The sequence below is a fragment of the Boleophthalmus pectinirostris genome, unplaced genomic scaffold, assembly GCF_026225935.1.
Source record: "Boleophthalmus pectinirostris isolate CB_2022bp ecotype Guang Dong unplaced genomic scaffold, ASM2622593v1 HiC_scaffold_4, whole genome shotgun sequence".
In the NCBI taxonomy this organism is placed as follows: domain Eukaryota; kingdom Metazoa; phylum Chordata; class Actinopteri; order Gobiiformes; family Gobiidae; genus Boleophthalmus; species Boleophthalmus pectinirostris.
Genome location: NW_026571353.1, coordinates 19,231,646 through 19,258,449, shown reverse-complemented (window position 1 = coordinate 19,258,449; position 26,804 = coordinate 19,231,646). Strand labels below are relative to the sequence as shown.

Below are 26,804 nucleotides of genomic sequence, written 5' to 3'. Positions count from 1 at the left end.
TTTAGTAATTGAGAATGGTGAGCCTCGTTAAAGGAACAATGCCCTCCTCTGTCCAAGCTGTGAATTAGTGCCTTCATTACAAAACACGGACCAAATGCAGCACAGCCCTATATACTGCAATAACCCAGCTTCAACAAATAGATGTTTCAAAAATGTGTGTAAAATATGGATGACACAAACACTTTGTAAATGTAATTCTTTTGCATTTGAACTGAGTGGTGCAATATGCAGAAGCTAGAATCAAATAAGCAGAGTGCAGAGGAAGAGGAGCATGTAGAGTGTGAGCAGAGAGAGAATAAGGAGCTTTTTGATCAGGAGTTTCTCGGGGATAATTGTCAGGACGTGGCGTTTGCGCGATGACTGACGAAAGAGAGAATATGACAGTGGGATTTGTTGAGGAAACATGAAGATGTGTCAAACATCCGTCAAACAAAGAAATGCAATATTTATGGATTCTTGAAGAACCTCTGCTTTTTCTCACACAAGTCCTCCCCACGCATTATTCTACATCCTCACATAGCCCCCTCACGCATCATTGTACACGGATTAACATGCAAAAGAGCGTTTATATACAAAACACAAGCTGTGTATTAAATCAACAAGAAATAGCGTGTTCTCAATAGGCAGACCTCAGGTGGATTTGAGGAAATAAACATACAAAAATATAGCTTAATATACAAATAAAATAACAATTAGAATAGCCAGATTTCTAAAGGCTGATTTATAGACAACTGAGACAACTGTGATTTGAATAACAAAAACATGTTTTCCTGCCAACTTAAATATAGGCTACCCGTAAACACACAGCCATCAAAGAGGGATTCTTAAAGAAAGACAAACATTTTTGTGGTGAGTGCTTGTTGATTAATTAGAGCTATCTGTTTGAGGGCCTCCTGCTGCCTGTCGTAAAGCTCTCGTGGCTTACACACTCTCACACACCTCAAAGAAAACAAAAGGGGCTAATCATTTAGAGCCAGTGCTTTGTAGGTGGGGCCCAGTCATTATCGGGCCTCAGCAGTGCATGGTTTTGTTGGTTTTAGCTTTGCATCCTCAATCAATCGCTAACAGGAAGAGCTTTAATCAGGGTTTTAATGCAGCTGTACAAGAGGTGGGCAGGCCCATTGTCTGAGTCTGAAAGGCTGATCGGAGGGGAGTCCTCTGGCGTTTCTTTACATTCACCTGCTGGGCCTTATTGGCTCTCTTTCTGGGAGAAAAGGACAAGGCGAATGAATAAAGAACACAGCCAAAGTGTGGCCGAACTATGGGTTAATCAAGGAGCTCCTTGTCAGGCCCTGCTTAAGCTCTGCCTTTCTCTTCCCCAGACCAATAGAGACGCACTGAGGAGCCAGGCTAGGACCAACAACAGCAGGCCCAACAGCGCCATGAGCTAATGATAGTGCACCTCTGGAGAAAGACCAACACAGAATCAGGAAGAGACAAAAGCATGATTTTAAAACTGACAAAGAAAATCTTATGCACTATGGATTTCTTATGATTAATCTGTTTAATCAGCATGAGCATACAATGAGCCTATAAATTATATGGAAGACAGAGATATGATGCACTTAATGGAAATCTCTGTTATTAAATATAAATCTATTTTTACAGCTACAGTGACATATATTTGACATCACTTCCCATTAGTAAAAAATGTCTGTTGTATGTATTTACAAATAATCATAATCTGATTTACACCATTGTTACAAGTTCTGATAAAACCTTTTCTAAAATATTTCTAGAGAAGATATTTTAAAAGAAAACTTGTTTTCTAAACAAAGAAGATGAAAAGATACAGCCTAAAAAGTGATGTTCTTACTCCATCTAGTGGTAAGAAACTGCACTTTACCCACTAACTGGTGTGTGTGTTTTAAGCAAGCCATAAAAAAACTTTTTATCAATATGGACTAAATAAAAGCCTAAAGTTGACAAATGCACTTGAATATGTAACATATTTAAAACCCTGATGGCATAAAATGTTAGTATAACATAACATGAATGCCACTAGGTTAATTAATTAGGCTGCTGATGCAAAATTCTCCAAGTATATCTCAAAACTATAATTTCTTAACTCATAAAATACATGAAAAATCATTGTTATTAAAGTGAAGGGGAATTGCACTTCAGGTAAAATTATGCCATTTGAGCATGCAGGAAAGTGCTCAGGAATTACCAGTGTCCTTTAGACGTCAGATTTGCCTGAGCATATGTGCGGACTGCAGTGAGTAATGGCTCATCCACCTGACAGGGCTTTTTGTTGGAGTCTCCAGGAAGTCCACATGAAGCTCCAGCTCCTCCTGTAGGGGCCAACCACAGTGCACTTAGAGGCAGCGTTCCTTGCCAACAGAAGATATAGCAGCAATTAGGAAAACAATAGGGGAGGGCGCGGGTGATTATAGCACGAAAGCTGTAATAGGCAGCATCCGGCTTTCACATTGTCATTTTGAAAGGCCACAAGTAGCATCCGAAAAACAGGCCTGTTAGATTTCAAAATGAGATTGGATGCATGTGGGGAAAAAAACTACATGACAAATATAATGTGTTTAGATTTTTGTACTTGCTTCAATTGCTTGCAAAAAATATTTTTTTAACTTTTGCTGTTGGATAATGTGTGTCCTGTCTGCATTTCTTGGAATTTTATCATTTTATACAAACCCTAAATTGTTATCATCCATCCTACAATTTCCACTTAATTACTACAAACGAAAGGAAAACACAAAACACAAAAATATTGAATAACAAAGCACTACAGTAATTTGAAAGGAATAATGCCATTTTTAATACTTTGATGGGTGCAACATCAATAGACATATTAGTTTAAAGTACAATAATAACTTTAAAATAGAACAGTCAACAATAAATAAATAAAATAAAATGGCATTCCTCCATTTTTGGCATATTTTTGATGCTGATTAGAATCCTCACTTGCATTTCTAAAGCAGAAAAACTGTTTGGCAATAGCACCCATCAAAGAAGGCCCTGCCCACAAGTGTCCACCACCTTTTCTAATTTAAAATTCTTGGTTTATTCATCCATCTTAATGAGATCAAACATGCAGCTCCTTCTGCAAGTCAGCTTTGATTAACGCATGTTGCATTCACACACAGAAATTTTACTCTTCTGCATAAACACAGAAGATTTAAGTAAATGTTGGCAAATTAAGATATTTTTAAGAAAACAAGCCTACACCTATTGAACAGCGGTGATGCATGTTCCAGTGATGTCTTTCACTTTGTGTTCAAAATATGTGAGTTTACGTCAATCACAAATGATAAAGTCTTTGTTTTGTGCACCTAATGTTACCACAAAACACCTTGCCCACTTTGCATTCAAGGTAAAGTTAAAACGTCTCATCAAATTTTCTTCCAAATGCGGCTGTGAAGAGGAGCGTGCTACATGCAGCGAGACGTTCAAGGACAGTCGGATTCACCACAAAGAGCGTGCCATTTTTACTCTGCCTACAGCTATGACTTTGATTGAATTCTGAAATGAGCTGAAATGTCACAAATCCTCCCAATATGTTTGAAAATGAAAATTGGCCTTGAGGCTTGAGAGTTTTCTATTAAAGGTGTGCTTAACACCTTCTGTTAAGCGTGGTTAGACTGTGTCAAAAATGCAACATAATTACTCATCTGTGTGCTCTTAAGCAAATGCCCCAGTCTGGAGTCTTTTTGGAGCTTCTCTCAATGGGACACTATAAAGCAAAAGCAGTCAATGTGCACTGCACTATTAACACTTTCCCCTTTGTGTTTCTGTTTGAGCACAAAAAAAGATATGTAATTAAATCCTTAACAACCATTTAACCAGAAAATATAATTAAAATGTTTTAGACAGTCAGAATCCTTGTATTTAAAAAAAAAAAAAAAATCTATATTCTACAAAGAACATCGCCATCATGTGGCCCTAAAATCCTGGCCTGATTTTACCACAGAATTGTCAAGCCCTTATCTGGGGCTACTCATCATGAGAAAAAATGGGGACAGCTTTACAACAATGTGGCACCCGTTAATATGCAGCAATCTACGTCTGTGCAATTTTAAACAAACTGCCAAAAGCTAGTTTCCAAATATAAAACATCTCTCTTACACAATTTCTTTTTGAACCAATAACCTAGCATTTGGAGAAGTGTGTCTAGCACTAAAACACTGGTTTGATCCATCTATCCTCCTTGGTCTCCTGTGCTCATGTCTCAGGTAGACTGTATTTTCAGGAAACATGAAAATGACTCCCCTTGCTGCTTAGTATTCACGTCACGCAAAGTGGGTCTGTGTTCCTCATTTAGCGGCGTACTGTACAGCTGGGGAGCTGTCCTGCGCACAGCGGAGGCTCTATGCAAATGACTGTGGATTTGAATGGAGATGGAGGTAGACACAAAGCTCAATTAGAGCCTGGAGAGAGGAAGACGGAGTATGTGTGTGTGTGTAGGGGGTCTTGATTCTGGTGGAGGGGGAGGGGAAAGAGGAAAAACCCTTTGGCTGTTTAATGCCAACCTGAAGAAAAGCAGCTCAGACACATTTGAATATAAACAAATGCAAAAGCAAGAAAAATGTAGTAAATTCTGCAGCTAATCTCAGAGGGGCAAAGACATCTCACGCTGTGATGTATTTCAATCACTCTAGAAGATCCTGAATCATCTGTTAAACCCACAAAATAAAAAAGAGATTGGATTTTTCCCCTCAAACACACACACGCACACACACACACACACACACACACACACACATGCACACACCAAAAAAGCTCTAAATAATATATAGCCATGACAGAAAAAAATATATTCACAAATAATAAATAATTATTTTCCAAGCAATCAAAGACAATGCATCTACAGAATCTATGCACACAGCTGGCAACAGCAGAAACAACTAGAATTCAATTTGCAAATTTCGGAGAAAATCACAATAAGGATAATATTTTCAAACAGCTCATAAACAGAGGATCCCAAACCAACAAGTGAAAACTAAAGGCCAAAAATCAGTGCACTTTTCCGTATCAAACTCAAAAGAACTAAAAGGCCCGACCACCATTTTGATTCAAGTCAATGCCCGGCAGCAGTACATTGCACCTGACCCAACGCCTGAATGTCCTTGGAGAAGTCTCTCATCCACACTGCCACCCTGGGTTACCACAGCAACGGCCATGCAAATAAGAGGGGGGCAGGGCGCCTATATGCAAAATGAAGGGCAAAATAATTAATATGCACCAATACACAGTTTGAGCCAAGATTTAATTAATTTGTTCATGTGTGAAGCAAAACGGGATTGAAGTCTGCAAAGACACATCCCATTTTAATAGTCAGACAAGAGTGCCGTATATAATACAATATTCCAAAGAATCTAAGGTATAAGGTATTAGCTTTTGTGCTTATTTTACAAAGCCATATGTGGATGTTTTGTGCTGCTGGTTAAATATCACAGATATAGTTCAATAATGTTGTCATGTCACTTCAGAGATTAATGTAGTAATAAGAGGCCTCCATGTGGTTAAATATATTTATGTAAAGCCCTTCTCAAAATTGTTGATGTAACCAAAAAAAGTTTGAAAATCAGACACTGAAACGGTCTTTAGTCAATAAAAGACATAAGCAACATCCACAGTAAACAGTTAAATGAACTGTCCCAGGACTGTCTTTTGACCCTCTTTCTTGACAAAAAAACAAAAAACAAAAACAAAACAAAAAAAAACTAATCACAGAGGTTACAAATAAAATATAATGCCTCAAAATACCACCTGTGGGTTCAAAGTGCATGTATAATTATTTCGTGCCTGTCACTGCAAAACTGAATAACATAACAATTGTAATCCCCTTTGACTACAGAGCATAAAGACACAGTAAAGAATAATAATGCACATATAAGCATTAGCTATTGAATTGTTATAAATGGGTTCAATATACTGTATCCTTAAAACCTCAAAAATGTGAAATAAAAGACAGAAAAGAGTTCAGAAAGTGCGATGTAGGCGAACTTATAGGCCAGGCAATCTGCAATAAGTCTGTCAAAATTGTGCCATAGAAAAAAAACGTGTTATCCAAACTGACAACGTGAACGAGCGCATGACGCATTGCGCGCACACATGCTACAGTAAACGTTGCAACGCTCTCATCAATAATGCATTGGCGCTTCATGTTTATGCATTTCAGACAGACACCAGCCATATTGTAGTCTTGTAGTCCTGCTTACTGGATTTTTAAACCGACCGTACAACCACATGCGTTTTACAAAACAAACAGATGAGACAGCGAAGCCGAAAAGGGCACAGAGAAACGCAAAGATTAAGATAGTAAAAGCGCCATAATGCAATACGTACCTGTTAAAAGCAACATTTCTTTGGTTTCGCCGTTAATGCGGGCTTGAAGGGTTTCATGATAGCGCCGCACTAAGGAAATAAAAGCGTATCTGAGGTGATATGCAAATTAAAGGCTCCCGCTGAGTACACGGGCATTTATTATTCATAAATGACTCATGTTTATGCAAATGACGGTATACGGAGACACGGGAGGGGGTTGAGTGGCTCCGTCTAAACATGTACATGTGATTTCTGTTCCACACGTCTACTCTGAATCCATGCATTTCACTGATTGATTTGGCAGTCATTTTAAAACTTATGATAAAGCATAGTAATACCATTTTGAAATCTTGCTCCAAAACAACGTTATTATTGGAATTACATTACACTGCGTTGTAGCTGGCACTCATCCTACATTTTTTCTAAAACACTCCTTACAATAAATGCTTACAACCGATGTGGAAAAAACTTACCAAAAACAACAACACGCGCTCAACTCTGGAGAACGTTTGTCTACGTCATCAAAAAAGCGACGCTAGAGGGAGGATGTTCTTCTGCGACTTGTGTTGGCTTTGAAACAAGAGGATTTAAACTGGTTCTAACATTTCAGTTACTTTCTCATCGCAGTCTTTTATTATTATTATTATTATTATTCCTTCTATATCTGGTATTGCCATTAACGGAGAAGACATCTCAGAGTGTTATATTTCTTAAACAAAACAAACAAGTGTCAATGCTAACAGGCTAACACACTCCTCACTGTTGTTTTTGCTGCTTGTTGAGAAAGTGAGAGTAGTCGTGATGTTCCACAGTAGTTCTCATAAAAAGTACTGGATATTTAAGAGCGAGGACGAACTCGAGTTATTAAGATGTGAGGCCAATCAGAAGTTTTGCAAGAAAGTAATGGAAACAGTCAAGGTAAAAGCTTTAACACTTGTCTTGGGGACATTTCATATATTAACTATAATATACATATATATAATAAATATTTTTTAAACAGCCTGGGGTTAACGATTCCATATTCTTGAAGCGGCACGAAGAAGACGTTTTATTCAGACTCTATGAGAAGAGGCTTCTTGACTTCTGCAACGTTTTCAAGCCTGCCATGCCCAAATCTGTTGTGGTATGTGTAAACCAAAGTTTGACTTAATTCGAAATGCTCCACCTTTCTTTAATTCTGACATGTGTAGGGTACAGCCCTCATGTACTTCAGAAGATTCTACCTCAACAATTCTGTCATGGAGTATCATCCAAGAATTATTATGTAAGTTTTCAGTATAATCCCTATCAAAAGGCTATATCTGATTGTGATGTGTTTTAGGCTGACGTGTGCATACCTCTCATGCAAAGTGGATGAGTTCAATGTCTCAAGTGGCCAGTTTGTGGCCAACCTTGTCCATGAGACCTCTGCGGGACAGGAGAGAGTAGCAGAGCAGATCCTGGAGTATGAGTTACTTCTGATTCAGCAACTTAACTTCCACCTAGTGGTCCACACTCCTTACAGACCCATGGAGGGTTTGCTCATTGACCTGAAGGTAAAGATATGGTGTACAATAATACTTGTGACTGCTCTAAAAAGTTAACACTTATTAACACATTATTTTATTCATAGACCAGGTACCCTACACTGGAAAACCCTGAGTCTCTGAGGAAGAATGTTGATGACTTCCTGACACAGGCTTCTTTGACAGATATAGGATTGCTCTTCACTCCATCACAGATTGCTTTAACAGCAATTCTGAGCAGTGCATCACGAGCTGGACTTAACATGGAGAGGTATGTCTAAAATGCCATAGTCTTAATTCACTGAAGTCATCAATAGAGCTGGTAAATGCCATGCATGTGTTCCTAGTTACATTACTGAATGCCTGGGCTTAAAAGAGGACAAGCAGAATCTCTCAAAGATGTACGATTCTATGAGACGTGAGTAGACTCGGTTCCACTTAACTGCCACCAGATGGCAGTAGAGATCTGCATACGCCTTTGAACTCCTATTGTCCCACTTTAATAGGAATGAAAATTCTTATGAAGAAATATGAACTTCCTAATCCAGAAGAAGTGAACATGTACAAGCAGAAGCTGGAGAGGATACATGCTGAATTTGTCCCAAGCTCAAGCAAGTAAGGGTGGCCTTTTTTGTGATAGTCTTAGACTGTAAGAAGAAATTGTTGCAGAATATTTACATTATTTAACATTAAAGTTTAATTTACTTAACTTTAAATAGGTACTTTCATTGGTCTTTTAAAAATGTTAGTGTCGTTTTCAAAGCACTTCATGCAAGCAATCCATGCAAGATATTTCCCACAACTCACTCATGTACTTTTTATTTTCAAGTTGTTGTATCTAAGATGCAAAAAGGTTCAAGGTTCAGTATCAGGTAGAAAAATAAAAAGGAACACATCAGCTGTATGAAAAAAGACAAAAAGCACTATAGCACGCCACATTCCTACCTACATCATCCATACGACATAGCATAGTTGATATTGGAATAATATTTGAATAATAATCACTTCAAAAACAGACATTTAGGCTCAGTTGTGAGTTTGCTGTCCTTGAAAGTCTTTGAAACACTTGGTGAGGTCGGTGAGGTCCGTGGTATCTTAAGTGCAGCTACAGTAAACAGTTTGGGAACTTGAACTATGACAGGCACAGATTCAGACTTTTCAGCTGATCAAAAACTTAAGACTAAAAGCTTATAATAAATCTGTGCATGGCATGTCTTTTGTGGTGATTAACTACCTGAAAACAGTCAGTGCAGGGATGATAGAGTAAGGAACTGCAAATGCATAAATGTTTTTCCACCCAGATAAGGTGATGTTAGAGCAGCATGTAGAGAGAATAGGCCCACACACTAAGTTCAGTCAGGGTTAGCACATGCACATTACAAAAGTCTGGACTAGCGTTTTAGCTACACAAAACCTTGTTACTTTACAGTTGTATGTATGTACGGAAAAATAAATCAATGTAAGTTTGTTTTGGGCAACTTCTATGAAAAAGACATTGGAAGTCATTGATGGATGCAAGGAAGAGCTTGCAAACAGTGTAGTGTATATAAAGGGGGTTAAGGCTTGTATTGTCTAGGAAAGAGGTTACAATTCCCTGATGACAGCAGATAATGCTACTTCATTGCTTTGGATTCCTATTTGTTCATTTTTATCCAAACCATGACATAATTTAAAGGTAAAGTGGCCTGGCTCCCTGTCCTGTGACACACTGACTTGTAGTTGAAACATTTTGGGAAGGGCTTTGGGAGGTCAGATATGCAGCAGGTGGATTCTCATAGAACTGTCATATTGAATAGGACTAACAGGAGCAGAGGCCACACGCTTAATACAGACTCGGGTCTTCTTCAGGCTGAAGGCTGTGTGGTTCAGCTGCCACTGACTCCCAGGTGGAAGTCTGCTTGCACCTCACATTACCTGGATAGCAGCAGCCAGAGACATGATGGTGCACTCTGTCCTGGAAAATAAAGTTGATAGGTTTGTCGAAAGCACAGTTCTCACCAATTGCATAGGTTTGGCCCAGCTTGGCTTGGCAGTGCTAAAACTAGATGTTCAACACTAAAACTAGTGATGATGATATGGAAACTATGAAAAACAACAAATGTAAAACATATTGGTACTTTCAGCAAACGGAAAAGAGGATATGAAGAAGACGGACATGTAGCAAAAGAACCACGCATAATAGAAGAGGTAAAACGCTTTGAAAAATAGTATTGGGCAAATTCTATTATTTACGTCGATTTCTACTTTTCACAGGAGCTGTCTGATGAAGATCTGATATGAAAGGAGTTAAATGCACTGCATTAATGTACATTTGTATGTTACTGTTCAAAATAAAACATATTTTTAAGTAGCTCTGAATGTTTGTAATGTTCTATAAAAATGTTCTATTTGTTAACTTTTCTCCAGGACAGCACAAATGACGACTCTGGGCTACTTTACAAAACTGTTTAATAAGTGCATGCATGTCTGATACAGTTTGGACTATTTAAAAAATCAGCTGTAAACTCTTAACTTGGTTTCTGAGTATGTCTGGCAGGTTCAATAAAGACCAAATAATCACTGAAAGCTGATACAACTGAAAAAAGTAATAAACTCAGTTTATCTCACTTATATACTCATGATTCCAGCAAGAGAAATTATTCTTAATATAAAATAGCCATACTTTTGTAAAAGACTTTGCTCCAATCTAGAAAACAAAGAAAATAATGAAACACAATGCCAGTTTCAGCACTTTGCAGATATTGTCACAAGTTTAAAATAAATCAGTCGCTAATTACAGTATAAAAGCATAATCCAGTTACAAGAATGGTGGGCAAAGAGGACTACCATGTCCGATTCCTTGTAAAGGGGAAGGGCATACTTTGGCAACTTTTGCTATCAACACATAGCAGTTAACACTTACAAAATTTGGCCCTTATGGTAAAGGGAATGAAATGTACCCAAAAAGGAATCAAAATGAGCAAAACCCTTGTTTTGCCAAGCACTGTCTGATTGTGCTTAGCTGTTGTTGCATAGCTTTCTTGAGGCAAACAGGACAGACAACAGGTAGACCAGAAAGAGGGTGTGGCTACTGGAAGGACATGATGAAAGATGGAGATGTTGCCATGGTGATGAGGGTGGAGCATGCTCGGTCTGGTCTGGTCCCTTGGAGACTCGGTGGGAGGATGGGAGGAGAGAAGAGGGAGGGCAGTACTACCTGTTGCTGTTGGACATGGCATACTGAGCTTGCTTTTGTTGGAGGAGCTCTGTGATGGCCAGTAGCTTTTTCAGCACATGCTGTAACAAACAAGCACAGAAAAACAGATAAAATTAAATAGTTTGTCAATTTCATGTCACCATTGCAAAAATGCAGATAGATCTTGTATAAAAATTAGATGAGATGTGATGATTAAAACACTAAGACATTTGGCAATGGTTGTTTAGGGCATTCATCACTGTCACAAACACACATTTTCCCCCAAATTGCCTGTCATACAGTTGTGTTGTGATTGTTGTCCCTTTTTTGTCTTTGTTGTGTCTCGTGATTATCGTTTGGTTGTGTTGCTGACCTGCTGAGCCCCCCTCTCGTTGCTCAGAGTGCGCAGCTCATCTGAATGTGTGGCACAGACCTCGTGCAGCGCGGCCAGGTCCCGGGACAGGTCTGTCCTAAAGTGCTCAGTCGTGTCAGGGAGTTCAGGGACATTCTGGAGAACAATGCAATTGAATATTAAACATCAAATATAATTAAACAAGTGTTAATTAAAAGTAAAACTTGACTTACCCCTAACTCATCCAGGAACATAATCATCCTATGTTTGTTGTTTTTAATAAATGGATTAACACCCTCCATATAGGGCTCCTGTTTATTTAAATTACAAAGACATTTATCATTTGTATTATTTTTCATTGTTTAATATAAATTGTATATGTATTTTAAATACCTTGGCACCAAATTCTACCAGGTTGGCAAGATTCTGGACTGACTTAGCCACTAATGTGAGTGTCCTGACTGCTGTTGTAGATGGTGGATCTGAAAGATAACATTTATTGTAACATAGTATTTTACAATAAAACAGTTATGTGCTTAAACAGGTTGAAGAAAACCCACCAGCAATTATATTAAACATTCTTGGATTGAGGATGGCTGGACAGATTAGCCTTAGAAAGACAAATCCACTACAAAAAATAGAATTTCTGAGTTGCATTAAAAAAATTTTTAAAAAACTGAAGAATGGTTGTATGGGTTTCTGTTGTTTACCTCACGACTCTTGTCCGCATGGTGGTGTTTGTGGGCCATTTCTGCTGTACTGACTTTTGTAGACAACCATAGATATATCTCAGTGTCCTGAATGGAAATAATTTGTAAACATAAGAAGGCAATCCAAATACAGTGTGAATGTGACTTTAGTTCTTACGGTGGAAGTATCTCAGCAGCCATGAAGATCTTTTCCACCAGTTCAGACAAGATGTTGAGCAGATGAGCCAGGTTTAGATTCACATCCTCATTTTTTTCAAGTTTGGATGGATTTAGCTAAAAATTAAAACAAAGCAATAAATAAAAACAAAACATGAGACTAAAACATGAAAAAAAAAAAGCTTTGCTTTCTTTCTTTTTTTACCTCACACGACTGTTTACTCTCCATGATCTTGAGGATGGTGTCTTTCAGTGCGTGGTGGACAAACGGAGTGGCTGTAGCTTTCATGTACTGCTCCATCAGCGTGCTGGCCAGTGTGGTGGCCCGGAACAGAGTTGTGGCCTCATCTAGATAAGACAAAATACAGAGTTGATGATAATATACTCAAAATATCATCATAAGGCAAATATCTTAAGGTGAGATTTAGACAGTTGACCAAATTCTGCACTTTTTATTTCATAATTTGTTTCATAACTTGCAATCTCTTCTGACTGTATTGTGTGACATGTGCTATCAATGTTGTAAATTGACCAAAAATTTAGAACTACATTTGATGTATCTTTTTTGTGTGTGTTTAGCTGGGCACAGGTGGCATTTTAGCTCTAAAACTGAAAAGTTTAAAATCTAATTGAAAACACCTTTATAGTCTGCACTGGCAAAATATTTTCTTACCCTCCATGTTGATTTCTCTGTCGTTGAGCGTCCTGAGTAATGGAGCTTCAGCCTTCTCGTGTCTAAAGATGCGCAGTAACAGACTGGCCAGCAGGGTGCGATCTTGGCCACACACGTGGGCCAGAGCATAGATAACATGGAACTCTTTTTGTAAGATCATCTACAAATAAAACAAGAAAATATAAGATATGAACTTAAATAAATACTGTACCAGAAACCTGACCTCTTTGAACTCATTGTACTCCTCTTCGGGCATGATCTTCTCCATGGAGTAACGTGCCCGCACCCTCAGAGACCCCGGCTCGATGCCCTTCAGAGGCACATGGGAGCTGAGGGGGAACCACTCGTCAATCATCTGGCCCTTTTGTAAACGGTTCAGCTGACAGCGCATAAACACTTGAAGAAGAGAAAAGAGAGTAGAAGTTACAGTCTAAACACACAAATATTTAAACAGTTAAAAAGGTCTGGGCTTACATATGTCACTTTCTTTGCTCTTTTTTGTTTTGTTGCTTAGACTGATTTCAAATCTATTAATTTCATTTGATAAATCACTGAAAAAGAGAACAATACAGGTTTGGATTACACAAGAAATTAAAGAAGATAAAATGTAAAGGATTAGGAGTGAGACTGACTCAAAAATGAACTCCTCTGTGAACACTGGATTCTGTCCCTCTCGTGGATGTGTCTTCGCCACTTGCACACTGTTCAGGTAGATGTTACAGTATGGGTTTGTGAAGTACTTGACAGGCAGTTTGTGAGCCTCCTCCACATAGAGGACCAGACTGCTCACCTGGAACAAATGCATATACATATACAGGCTTTATATGTATACAGTTTTAGCAATTTAATAAACTAAAAAGCAGTACAATTGTGCTGTTAATATATTATGATGATTTATACAAATGCAAATCTAGAAACCATTTGTTTACCTGTCTCAGCCTTTTGTTTGTTGTGGGAGCAGTGGTTTTTCTTAGGTTACTGCAAAAATCCTGAAGGCATTTCATCCAATCCTGCACGATAAATGATACGTGAAAATGACATTGTCCATATCAATTAAAAACAATACAATGAAACTAACTTCAGTGTTGTGAGTTAACTTTGTACCTGTGCATGTTCTGGAGCTTCACTAGCAAAGTAGAAAATGTACTGTTCCTCACTAAAGTGCTGGACAACAATCTGAAAACAGTTTGGCCTAAAAAGGAGAATGAGAAACATTACTGTATTTCGTCATTTCATTCATAGATATATTTATTTGAGTCCCCAGGTCCAGCTCTGCTCACCTGCCAAACAGACTGTCGTGAACCCCGTACACCGAGCACACACTCAGGTCAATCAGCCCTTTGGGTTTGGTGGCTCTCTTCTCACTCTCAAAGTAAATGAGCTGGGCATCATTTCCCTCAAGAATGAAGTACAGGTTTTTCCAACGCTTTCCTTTTCCTGTTGATAGAAAAGCACAGATATATTTGCAATGTCTGTCTAAAGTGTCAGTATTACCAAAATAAATCCATACCTTTGTTGAACAAGAGGTAGCCTTTCTTGACAATATTTTTGTAGAAAGCATCTTTTGGTTTTCGCCTGATAGTGTTATAGATTTCTCTTCCATCCACTGTGTCATTAATGACTTGTTCCTGGTGCTAAACAAACCTAATGTTAATACCTAGTTTTGCTTGTCAATTATAAAATGAAAATAAAAACACCTCATACATACTTGGACTGACACTGGGTCTTTAAGGTTGTAGCCCTCGACAATTTGCTCTTTTTTATAGTGTTCAATTATGTCATCAACACTGCCATAAAAACAAAACAACAGTGACTTTACATAAATCCTCAAATTCAGCTTAATATTACTTCTAAAGATTTCTGAAGACATGCTTACACACCTGTTGTAGTACCTCCCTCCCATCATGTACTGATTGTTTGGGGTGGGGGAGATCTTAAACCTTTGGATGTTTTCATTGGTGCGAAAAAATAGGGAGTAGTCTCCCGGCGTGTTGTCCGAGGGTCGCACTAGAAAGCTGCACACCTGGCCCACTGAAATAACGAGCGCATGTTCAGCAGTTTGTTTATTTAAATAAATCGGTTTGTGCTGCTCACAGCAGAATTTTGACAAAAGATGCACATTAACATTGCTCTAGTTTCATAGTTGTGTTTGATCGATGTCAGTGAAGAAGCGTACCTGTCATGAGGAGGTTATAGGCCTCTTGTTTGGTAATCTTTCCATGGTACCAGCTACACACAAATGAATGCGTTAGAAAAGAAACAAAGGAAAGTCATTCCATAATTCTCAACAGTTTCATAAAAATACAATTTAAAAGAGGCGTTGTTTGTACTACAACTATGTAAAACACAGTAGCATCAATATAAGCATAATCTTACAAGACAGAGCAAAGTAAAATAAGTTCAATTATTAATAAAATGTTAAATTGTTGTATATGCACATTACTACATTTCTAATAAATGGCATAAATAAATGCTTAAATTGCAATCCCACTCACATTTTTCCCTCATGAGGATCCTCCTCCCTGCCCTGGTGAGAAAAAACACAGTTGTTAGTAGGACAGAACCCCCAGCCTGACGGTGACAAAAATATACTCATGATTTATCATCTCTTGAAAAAGTAGTGCATAGGAGGAACTGGTATGGTCCTAAATCAAGCAAAATACAGAGATTGCACATTTTACACTTGTTTGTTTCATGACATTTAAAAGAAAAAAAACATACCACTTCTTCCACGAGATCTTCCACAATAAGACCCTGCTCCTCTGTACGGACATTGGACACCCACATCCAGCCGTCGTCCAGTTCATTGTGAACAATAAACATGTCCCCTTTAAGGAAGCTGCACGAATAGAGAAAAACATTAATACACAAGCTGCAGTACAGATGAAACACCAGCAGAGGGCTCTAGTGTCTTGTCCTTGACATATAACACTAAACTGTAAGTTCCATGAAATTTTTGTCTAAAAAATGTTTTACAGTTTGCACTTTATTATTTCATTAGAAAGGCATTTAGACCTGCCCACCTGATTTCGTCAGTATCTGGCACTTTGGTGTATGGAAGAATGGCCCTTACTCTCCTCCTATCTTCAACAGGCTGTGAAACATAATTCATAATGCAGAAATAAGTTATACAATGCACATGATAAAACTGTCCCTTTTATGGAGGCAATGACAGGGCAGTGGTCTAGAGGTCTCACTTGAACAGAGTTCAATTTGCCCACCATATACAGTTATAGAAAAAGTTGAACTGCTTATTAAATTAAACTATAACAAATAACAGGGGCAGTAAAAACCTATATAGCCCACGTAGTTCTGCACCTCACCTCTGGGGGCGCCACTGGAGACAGCAGTTTCTCTCCTTTGAGCAGACAGGACACATAGCTATAGTAACCAATCAGGTCTGAGAGGGACGAAAACCGCCGCCCACCAATGTAATAGTCCCCACACATGGCGATTATCCTGAAACATTCATTCATATTATATTAACACAACATGACATCAATCAAATTGCATTTAGTTTGTAGAGCCCAAAATCACAACAGCAGTTATCTCACAGGGCTGAAATCATACAGTCTATGCTTTAAAGATATACCAATATTGGATTACTACTGCACTACTACTACAATATGACTCCTGAGGGAAAAAAAACAAAAACTAAAAGTTTGGCTCCATCGTCTTTTGTCATCTACTTCTTTCACATATCATTTTTTAAATCTGCTTTACACATTTTCATTGAGCATCAAACAGCGGCAAACATCCTTACCACAAAACAATAGCATTTTCCATATGATATACAGTTAGGATTCTTGAACTTACTACAGTTACATTTTGAAGTTCTTAGTTTCTGTATCAAGTATGACTAGAAAGTTACAACAAACTAAAGATAAATATGGTAAATTAATGACCCCATTTTAATCCCATTTAGAGTTAAGTCATAGTTGAGAAAAACTAAAAAATTGAATGAGGGTTTTCAGACAGAACAAAGTGATTTGAGCAGTGAACAGATGGCAGACTGTTGAGCAGACTGTTTTGCTTGATGTGTCTTGTTTGATCTCCAGTGAGGGAGAGAAACAGCCCTACGGTGAGGCTACTGGTCCAGAGCAGTGTCCTCCTTTAGCTCATGTTTAATGAAAGGAGGCAGAAGTAGCACATGAGTGACTATGTATTCTACAGAAAACTACCATCACTTCTGATGAGCCCGCTAAAGTGTACAGAGACATGGCAGTATAAACAGCCTCAGACACACGAGCTACTTAGACTTTCACATTTCACAAAGTTAGATTATGATTTCTTCTCACACCACCCCATGAATGGTCATAATTAATAAGCATGTAAAAGGTTTGCATAAGATAATTTTTATTTAACCATGACATTTTAATTTTACTTTACTATGCATGCTGATATTATATGTACTATTTTTGTTAGTTAGATTTGCGTAAAATCATTAAAGCACATTTCTCTGAACTTTGTTCGTTGACAAAGGCAATAAAGCTTTTCTGATTTTCAAAACTACTCCAAGTTCAAGTACAATTTGCAAAGTAATAGACTAGTACATTTACAGAGATCAGCAATTTCACTGTTTATTTCATGGTTTATTTGCCCTCATTTAGGTAGGTTTTTACATAATACCAGATCTCATTATACTCCAGTTTGAGTAAAAGATGAATCATGAACATGCCTACTTTTTTCCTACTAAAAACTTGTCTGCAGTTTGAGTAACTGCAGTATGGACTTCAGCTCTCAAAAAGGACCAAAAACTAGACCATGAGCAGGTGTGAACATGAATATACTCGTGTTTGATACTGGTGTTGTCTAATGGCTGGACTTGCCTGAAGTGGTTGACCACACTGGTCATGCTGAGAAAGGACAGGACAAAGGAGCCAGGCCGCCGGTCACTCTCCCTGATGAGGTAACTGCCGGGGGTCCGGGCCTGGCGCAGGCGCTCCTCAGCAATGGTGCGGTCCAGCTTGCCATGGTACCACCTGGAAAACACAAAACACACACATTTCAAAGTCTTTACAGAGAATATGAATCTAAATTACATCTTTTATATTTGATACAATTATCTGTTAAGGGTTAAGAGTTTTGTGATATTTGGTGTTATAAAATTGTTTATTTGAAGCTATCCGACAGTAAAAGAAAAATGCCAAAATGACGCAGAAGGAGCTCCAAGTACAAAACAAACTCAAAGCTAGTGCTGGGTATTGCCAAGGACGTCACAACACAATAGGTATCCTGACACAGGGTCCATGATACATATCCCGTGACCAAAACACGCATATCAATAATAATGAAATGCATTGTCATTTACTGCCCATGACTGACAAACTTTATATCAGAAAACAATAGATTTTTGATGATTATTATAAAAATCTGCTGATCTTAAAGTTAGGTTAAGTTTTATTATAAATGTATAACTCAGTTATTATACTATATCTCATTAAAAGTACTGCAATACAGCATCCTGCATATATGTATTACCAAGAAGATTGTATATTGCCCTATGGATATTTTTAGTACAAACCTATTAAAAACTGCTTTCAGAGAAAGGTACTGAATAATATTTCTGCGTCTTTGTTGTTCATTTGAAAGTCCAGTCACTTTTTGTGCTTTACTTGAACCTAAACACATTTACAGTGGACACGTTTTAGCACTATTCTGATGGACTGCAAAGCTATCATCGGATTCTTACTGGGATTCTCTGAATTACTTAGTGCTTTTAACATACAAGACACGAGTGCTAAAACAAATACTGGAAGGGCATCTTTATTTAAACTGTTGAGAAGTTCCAGTTCCCTTAAAAGTGTGTGTCTCTCTCTACAGTGTGGGAAGTGTGGTTAAATTTTCAGAAGGTGAGGTTGAACTTGACAGGCTTTAGCGACTTCAAGTAAAAAATTAACACGCTTTTTTCCAAATTTAGGCCACTGCATGTGCTTCTGTGCAACACACAGCCAAGGGAGTACTGGAGAATGAGGTACAGAAGAGCAGTGTAAGTGCTCCCTACTGAAGGTCAGGAGTGAGGTATGAGGAAAACTGCCTCTATAACACCACAAACTGGGAGAAGCTCAGGTTAAAGCAGACACTTTAAGGACGGTGCAGAGTTAAAGTAGATAGAGGTGACATCTCAAAACAGGAGTGAAAGCAAGGCCAATCCTCCAGGTGTTTGAGAATTCCAAAACCCATCACATTGGTGTCATTGAGGCACGAGCAGTGCCATAAAATTTCACTCAAGTTTTTGACAGTGACTATATACTATACAAGGCACTGCAGAGTATTTTTAGTTGCCAATATACATTAAAGATCCTGTAACAAAGTCTGCCCTTATCTGTCAGAGGACTGCAAAGTCTATATATTTTGCTATAATACAGTGTCCTATAAGGGTTTGAAGAGTCACTAAGGCTGTTTATCTGCAGTCAGTGGGAGCAGAGTCTTGATAGTGTTGATAGAGCTGTGTGTCTGTCGCTGGAGGAATGCCTAGTCGTGTCGGTACATGATCCGAGCACAGCTCAGGGATACAGGGGTTCTGCTGTGCCTATTTGGATTTCTACTTCAGCATAGTTAGAAAAATCATAACTGTACATACTACAAATACACAAAGCTATACAAGTAAACACTGTCAATTAAAGTAGTTTTCAGAACCTTGTAAAAATTAAGTTCCCCTCTGAAATATCAGTGTCATCACTAAGCTGAGCCAGTCTCTTCTGCTCTATACACATCTTACTCTTAATGTATTTTAGTAGGTCACTGAAGCTTCTTGCACACAAATAAAAATAATATCCTCATCCTAATGCCTTGGCTAACGTTGTCACAAAACTAACATTTCAAATTTGATTTCCATGCTAAGAGAAATACTCAATGCTTTATACAGATACACCAAAGGGACGTCACAATATGATTAGACCCCTGACAAAACAACTGCGAAGTCCTTCATTCACATGGTCTAATAGATCCCCTCAGCTGTAGTATTCACAGCAAACCTTCAGAACGATTAAGTAATGCTAATGTGACATAAACAGTCATATAAAAGTACCTTTTGGAGTGTAGATTTAATTGAAATGCCTTCATTTTGACTCCTTAATACTGTCAATTAATCCAATAACCTTGGTATATGTATACCCTAATGAAAACTGCAAACCCTTAACAGAATGTCATTTTCAAGACAAAATAATTGTGGTTTCTTTATTACAGCCATGTGGTATTCTTCTACTTCTGATCAAGAGGAAATGCAAAATTTGGTCCTATTCTTTCAGTATAGAGACCTGCTAAGATGAGTATCTAGTTTCAAAACTAGATATTGATTTTTGACAGGCCTAGTGGCTATTAGTCTTTATCACAGTCTAGTTTATCATATTGGCTGTGATGTTCTAGTTTGACTTACGCTGAATTGGCTCTCTGCTGCATCTCTGTCTGCCTCACACGCTCTGCCCGCTGCCCTGATGCTGCCCCTCATCCAACCCAGACACCTCCATGTCCGAAAGCACTACCATGCTGTGCCCCAAGTGTTGCTGGGATACGCCTCTCTTCATCGTCCCATAAAGTCAGTCCAATAGGCAGCCCAATATAGAAAGGTAGACTCCATAGTATGAGCTTGAAATGACTAATCCCATTTGGTAGAGAAGCAGTTGGATAAAAAAAAAAAACCTGGGCTAACTGTAGCGCTGCGTCTTATATCCTCTGACTTTCTCTAACTCTCCTCCGACTCTCAAAGCAGAGCATCATGAGCCAGAGCCAGAGCAGCCCATTGGTTTGTGAATGAGCAGGACCGCACACACAGGGAGTGGCAGTCTCCATAGTGACAATGTGGTTATTACATTAAAGTATGGCTTTTAACATTGTATATAAATAGGACAAATGTTTAATTACTGCCATTTAAAAAGAAATCATATTTCTTCCTTACAAGTTTGAGCTCTGCTCCAAATGAAAATTTACTGACAGAACGTTAATCGATTAAAAAGACCCAAACTGATCAGTATTTGCAATAAGAAATTATTGGATCTCCATTAAAATTATATTAATTTCACCATCCTACATTAAACATATACAGACATAAACAAACCCATGCACTGTAACTGTACTCCAATCTAGCCAAAAAATAGTTTAATCCCATCTGACCAAACTTGACTTACACATTAACTTTTGAGTTTATATTGTACCATCCCCACAACCTCAGTCTCAGTGGACCTGGACATCAAGCTGGTCAGTCGCAGTGATAAGAGGCCTCCCTGCTTTCTAAATGTGCCATCTGCCATCCGATAGTTAGCTAAATGCCTTAGTTTTTTATTACATTTTTTCACTTGACAATTGTGGAACAAAAAAATAAAATATAGATAAAAAATAAATAAATATAGATTTAAATTAAATAAAAAGATTTGTGGGGGTAAATATCTGACCAAAGTTTAAGTGGCTGAGAAGTCTTGAAAACAGGATGCAGGAGAGAAAAGCAAGCAGAGTGTGGCTATTGGAGAGGCATGACAGGATATGGCAGAACCTACTGAAACGTATGGAGCTTCCTTATCAATACAGCATATACACAGAGGATACAAGGCTCAGGCGATAGTGTTCTATAGTCTGTAAATTAAGCACAAATTGTCTGAAATGGAGGAATACTGGATGCAATGCCACTGAGCACTACACTCATAAATTACAGTAAGGCTGTTATTAATTTGACGATGACTTAGGCACCCACTATTTTCTGAATGATGACGTTCCAGGAGATAAGAGGAGGTGTGACAGCTCCACTTTCATTTTCACAGTTGATCTAAGCACACAGTTGGACACGTCCAGCAGAGTGGAGCTAGGTTAAACTTCTGAGTCCTCCTCTGTGTTTGTCGTCTGTAACAGAACTCTGAGAGATACAAGAGGAGCCCAGGTGCAGAACGCACTGAAGCCCAGTCTCCCCAGGCAGTCAGCTGGGAATAAAAATACTACTACTATCCAAAGTACACCTGTCTCATGCTGCTGTATGCATGGACAAAATGGGTCAGTAAAATACAGATATTGACATATGGACTTGGTTTTTAGATCAATGTATTTGTTGTTTTTGTTTAATTATTGGCCATACATGACATGAGTTGAGATTATGACAGCAGCCGAAGAGCTGAGGCAGAAAGGACACTATACAGTAACTAGGCCCTCCCCGATCTCACACTGTGTCACATTCATAAACTGCAACGTACGCCTCCTCTAGTCCAAGCAAGCGTTGTGGGCAGTTTTCGGGGCGTGTCCATACCCACTTTCTTTGAGCAGTGTGGAAGGCCCAAGAAACATTTTTGTATGTAGAATGTAACTGACTGATTTCTAGTAACTATAGTAACTGAGTGATCAATGGAGCAGAGATAGTGATTGATCAGATTCATTTTTGCTCCATCTGGTTCCTCATGATCTGGGTTCTTGGTGCTTGTGGGTGCACCTCCTCACCAAACTTTCTGTTAGAAAGTCCAGGCAGTCGTCCAAAACTCCTCCAATATGCAAAGATTATTTCAAAATAAACAAAAGAAAAATGGAGAAATAAAATGTATTTTGTTTTGTACTTTGAACTCTCTTATGTTAAATACCATACTTGGACAGAATGGATAAAGAGAATTCCCAGACCCACGAAAAACCTACAATCTACCTGCTACATCCTTCTATTTCTGTTTGCAGCAATTGTAAATATAAAGTATAGTTTTAAACAAATCAAGAAGTAGTTTGCAAAGAAAAGAAGAAAAATATGTTGAAAATTCCAAGTAGAGTAATTATTTTTGAGAGTTCCATATTGATCACATCACACTAAGGAGAATTCTATCCAAAATTTGGGTACTATTTACACATAAGAAATACTGTTTTCTGATATTTTAAACATTTTCTTTTTTTTGTCAAATAAAATTTTTACCTAACCTGTCAGGAGCACTTTAATAATTTACAAATGTATATGGGTTAAACTTTTCAATCATACGAAATTAAATTTACATAAAAGAGTTATTTAGATATATAGTTTAGGTTTTTGTACCGTTTATTTGATTGAAAAATGCAGAAAAACTTGCATCCTTACTCTGGCTGGACTTGTATCTGCACAAACACTCCTTCTAACCTGGCCCTATCAGGACGTTCAAACACACAGTACAATTAAATTGCAGTTCATCAGAGCCATATTGTTTTTACGGAAAGTAGTGAGTGTTTAGTCTTTCTACTTTGCCTTCTTATACATGTGAAAATGGTTGCCAATGTTGTGTGAAATGCCGTTTTTTGCTAAATAATGTCACACACGGCATTCAGTACAGGTACAGAAGCTTTTGAGTGGCTATTTATGACTTTACACACTTACAACAGACTGTTATCAGTCTAAACGCTAGAAGCGCAAAATAATTTGAAAACTTCATTCATATTTAGTGCATCACTATTAACACAAGGAAAGCTTCAGACACTTACCAGTTGTGTGAAACATGGGAACGTTCACAAGTACGCCAGTAGGCATGGACATGTTTTGTTATGGTTTGCTTGGGGCTTCACCTTTGCCTTCTGACCAACACCACAATGCTGGTCTATGATTGGTACTGTCTGTGGCCCATGAGCAGCTGCCAAGATGGACTTTCATGAGTTTGTAGAGTCACAAAATTGTGAGAATCCATCTTGCTGCAGAAGATTAGCCTCCTCCTGCTTGTTTCTATGGAAATATTATTCTTTTAGCTATAATATTCTTGCTTGGCAAATCTGGAATGATATCTCTCTGTATTTTTAATACAGAGGAATATTAGTGTGGTCCCCACTTGCTCCGTTTAGTCTCAAGCCCGGTCAAGCATAATCTTGCAATCAAATTTGTCTTTTTCAGCCCACAGTAGGGTACTCTAAAAACTATAAAAAAACTAGAGGAAACTGTGTGCTCAGAGAACCTCCTTGTGGAGAGGAGGACAACCACAATCCAGCCCTGTCATTTATCATGTGTACAAGTCATTCTTTTAGCAAAAACTGACTTTTTATGATTGTAAAGATTTATCCTAAGATGAATTGTCAAATATCCAAAAACACAAAGCTGGTGAAATCTACAAATGTGTGTCCTGAAGCTACATGTGACTCACTGAACACTGACGGATGTGCTTTGCCTTAATCCTTGTTTATTTAATCAGGGCTCATTTTTAGGACACAACTGTCTGCAGGAGTCACCAATAACACTTAACTCCAGATATGCCCAGAGAGAGACAGTTATGTACAAAGATTATATTCATCCTTCAGGTTTAGTTTTACTCTGATCGATGTGGTGGGGTATGAAATAGAACAAAATAAGCATAGCTAACAAACTGCATATCAGTAAAAGCAGACAGCTCTTCCCTTGTTTAGTTGAAAATCTAGGAAGTGGCTATTAATATGCAACTGCGGGCAATATTTCAACATCACCACAACCAATCCTCAGAAACCACAAAAGCTAAAAAGAGGAAAGGTAAGGGGTCTCTTTAGTTGACCTTCTGTTTGTAAGTAAAGCATGTAGGAAATTAAACTCTAGTACAATATCAGTAGCCTTACTGTGCCAATAGTACAAATAAACAAAAAAGTACAAGTAAAAAGAGATTAGCTCAACTCTTCACTTTGGTTGGAAGGTGTTTAAATATTGAAAAATGTATCATCACAGTTAAAAAAACACCCATTTCTATTTACACATTACAGCTCCTTAGAGCTGATTCCACATTAACTCAATTTCTAATTGTATGATATCAGTACTTTTTAATGAGACCAAAACAAAAAGGGAAGGTTTTAGTTCAACTTCATGTTTAAGGTTAAGGTCTGTTCTGCCCTACATGATAAAGAGGTAGTATACAGACATCATGTTGTTTTTTACATTATGAAGCTGCTTGCTTTCTTGTGTTAAACTTAAAAGTTATTGTCAATGTCTTGCAAATATCAGAGCAATCCTCAATGAAATATTAGACAGGCACCGTATTTACTTAAATACTCTACTTAATTTACTTAAATACTGTGGGTGCTAGATTAACAAGTGCTTTCCAAATATTCCACTTCAGGGACACTGATTCAGTTAACCCTGATGAGTGTTCAGATAAAGCACATAGACTCTGACACAGAGTTAGATGCAGCATCTTTCTAGGCCTGTGCTCTTGGTGGTACTTACTGGTTGGTGGGAGGTGCAGAGAGTGGGAACACCACCTCATCATCATCCACCCATTCTGGTCCATCCGGCAGGTCTCCTTCATCCAGCGTGCCGCCGAGCCCCCCACAGCCCACAGAGGGGGGAGGAGGCGGCAGTGGGGGGAAAACACTGGGTCCGTCCGGGCAGGACGATGTGGGTGAGACCCGGCTATCAGGGCCATCCGAAGAAGGAGAATAACACAAGCTGCCCCCGCTCCCTTGGAAATGTCCACCTCCCCCGCCACTCCCCGAGGCGGACAGTGCTGGTCCGGAGTCCCCACCAGGCATGGTGAAAGCGAGGCTCATGTCATTCACAGAGTCCGGGGATGTGTTTGAGTTCTGACGGAAGGGCTGCGCTGCTCCTTGTCCCAAATCAGACACTCGCACTCTGGACTTGGGATAGTAGGGGAAAGGGGCCGTCTCCGGGCCTCCTCCACCAGTCCCTGTCTTGACTGAGCCCGTATCCTCATTGCTCACCTCTGCTGCCATCATTTTAAAAAGATCTGTAGAGGGGAAAAAGTCCAGAAGGGAACCTGCCCTTCCCCCCTATTTCCACAACTCTCCTTCAGCGTTTGGGCTGCGGAGAAACAACACAAAAAGTTTGAGATACGCGTTCAGCCAGCCTGCTAACATTAGCCACACAGCTAACAGCTTATGGACTGCTCCAGCGGGCGTTAGCTTCACTCCGCAATCGTTTGCAACTGAAGACAAGCTAATGCTAACAGAATGGCTAACTGCAGCCTCGAGACACTTGATGAGTTTTTCTCGCTATCCCTTCATGGTTTATAAACTTTAAAGTGTACGGAAAGGAAACAAACACATACTTACACTTTAACAATTTCAAGAAAAACATAAAGGCACAACTATTTCCGCGTGTGTGCGTCGGGACTTCACCCTCGACACCAGACTGTCCACTTGTCGGGGAATGTTGTTTTATTGTCACTGCTGTGTGTAATCCAGTCTTTCCCAGTGTTGTTGTTTCCTTTTCCCCAGACTGTTGACGTCTTTCATTTAGTACAAAAATGACAGCATCCCGACGTCAAAATTTCCGAGATAACATTTTTCCACGAACTATCTGCTGAAAGTATATGTTTAGTAACGCGTGCGGGTGAACTTCGTCTTTATTTCTGGTTTGAGGCTGGTGCTAGTGGTTGCCTACTGCTGCGCTTTGCTCTCCCCTCCCTCCTCTTCCCACTCGGCCAGAGTCAGAGTAGGCAGAGCCAAGTGAACACCGAGCTCCTCCGCCTAATCCAGGCATACATCCAACACTTCTTTGATCAATAACTTATTCCTAGAATTTCATACAACAATATGGCACACAGGCTACAAATTCCCTCTAATCTAAGCAAAGTTAGACACAGAATATTATTAACCTAATGAACTGCTTAATCGGACCATCGTGTCGACCCATTCAGCGAAGGTAAAGAAGGTAAGAAGTAAAGTTGATGTAGTCTACTGTGAACCTTGAAATGGCTACATTAGGTTTTTTTCTTTTACTTACTGGTAATATCCCAGCGTTCTGCGTCAAACAATGTTTATATAGGCTAGAATAGATCACAGCCTACTTTATACTGGCCTTACAAATGTCCTGGGCTTTGTAATTGTCCTGGGTCATTTTACCACCACACCAACCACCATGTTTTTGTTTTTTTTCTACTCCAGTCCACTGGCAGAGTAAAGGTCAGAAGAAAAGCTCTGGATTACTGTGGAACTGCATTGCATCTACCTCAAAAATAAATAAATAAAATAAAACAAAAGTACACTTGCCAAGGTAGGCCTACTTTTATGGTTGAGGCTCATTTTTTTTGCCTGAAATGTCCCACAGTGTAGCATT

General features: G+C 38.7%; 2 protein-coding genes and 1 long non-coding RNA gene across 3 annotated transcripts in view; 1 reads left to right on the top strand and 2 right to left on the bottom strand.

Annotated features, from left to right (window-relative positions):
• LOC129411227 (uncharacterized) overlaps window positions 1-6,831 on the bottom strand; it is a 34,743-nt gene extending 27,912 nt beyond the window's left edge. Inside the window, exons 1-2 of the long non-coding RNA XR_008633198.1 lie at window positions 6,759-6,831; window positions 6,307-6,375 (exon numbers count right to left, since the gene is read on the bottom strand). This is a non-coding gene — a long non-coding RNA (uncharacterized LOC129411227). The remainder of the gene's footprint in view (window positions 1-6,306; window positions 6,376-6,758) is intronic.
• Window positions 6,811-10,140, top strand: ccnh (cyclin H). Its single transcript, XM_020922516.2, has 9 exons — window positions 6,811-7,203; window positions 7,286-7,408; window positions 7,476-7,549; window positions 7,607-7,820; window positions 7,898-8,061; window positions 8,138-8,208; window positions 8,297-8,405; window positions 9,914-9,977; window positions 10,044-10,140. Exons 1-9 carry the CDS (start codon window positions 7,087-7,089, stop codon window positions 10,068-10,070), a joined length of 963 nt encoding a protein of 320 aa, XP_020778175.1. The 5' UTR covers window positions 6,811-7,086; the 3' UTR covers window positions 10,071-10,140.
• Window positions 10,141-10,221: 81 nt separating this feature from the next.
• On the bottom strand, window positions 10,222-26,146 carry rasa1a (RAS p21 protein activator (GTPase activating protein) 1a). Its single transcript, XM_020922403.2, has 26 exons — window positions 25,799-26,146; window positions 24,954-25,547; window positions 17,686-17,838; window positions 16,180-16,315; window positions 15,880-15,950; window positions 15,578-15,695; window positions 15,352-15,383; window positions 15,033-15,085; window positions 14,737-14,887; window positions 14,565-14,643; window positions 14,367-14,490; window positions 14,137-14,293; window positions 13,961-14,048; window positions 13,786-13,866; window positions 13,489-13,646; window positions 13,331-13,407; window positions 13,080-13,252; window positions 12,857-13,016; window positions 12,389-12,531; window positions 12,185-12,300; window positions 12,028-12,114; window positions 11,878-11,945; window positions 11,711-11,799; window positions 11,551-11,628; window positions 11,339-11,473; window positions 10,222-11,066 (listed from the first exon to the last, which is right to left on the bottom strand). Exons 2-26 carry the CDS (start codon window positions 25,460-25,462, stop codon window positions 10,983-10,985), a joined length of 3,120 nt encoding a protein of 1,039 aa, XP_020778062.1. The 5' UTR covers window positions 25,463-25,547; window positions 25,799-26,146; the 3' UTR covers window positions 10,222-10,982.
• Between the last annotated feature and the right edge of the window lie 658 nt (window positions 26,147-26,804).

Coding starts and splice junctions, on each gene's coding strand:
- rasa1a (XM_020922403.2), bottom strand. CDS start 25,462: ATGATGGCAGCAGAGGTGAGCAATGAGGATACGGGCTCAGTCAAGACA. Junction 15,384..15,577: donor AAGATCTCGTGGAAGAAGTG/GTATGTTTTTTT, acceptor TTTTCTCACCAG/GGCAGGGAGGAGGATCCTCA. Junction 12,301..12,388: donor AGAGTAAACAGTCGTGTGAG/GTAAAAAAAGAA, acceptor TTTAATTTTTAG/CTAAATCCATCCAAACTTGA.
- ccnh (XM_020922516.2), top strand. CDS start 7,087: ATGTTCCACAGTAGTTCTCATAAAAAGTACTGGATATTTAAGAGCGAG. Junction 8,062..8,137: donor GCTGGACTTAACATGGAGAG/GTATGTCTAAAA, acceptor ATGTGTTCCTAG/TTACATTACTGAATGCCTGG. Junction 8,209..8,296: donor GATGTACGATTCTATGAGAC/GTGAGTAGACTC, acceptor CCACTTTAATAG/GAATGAAAATTCTTATGAAG.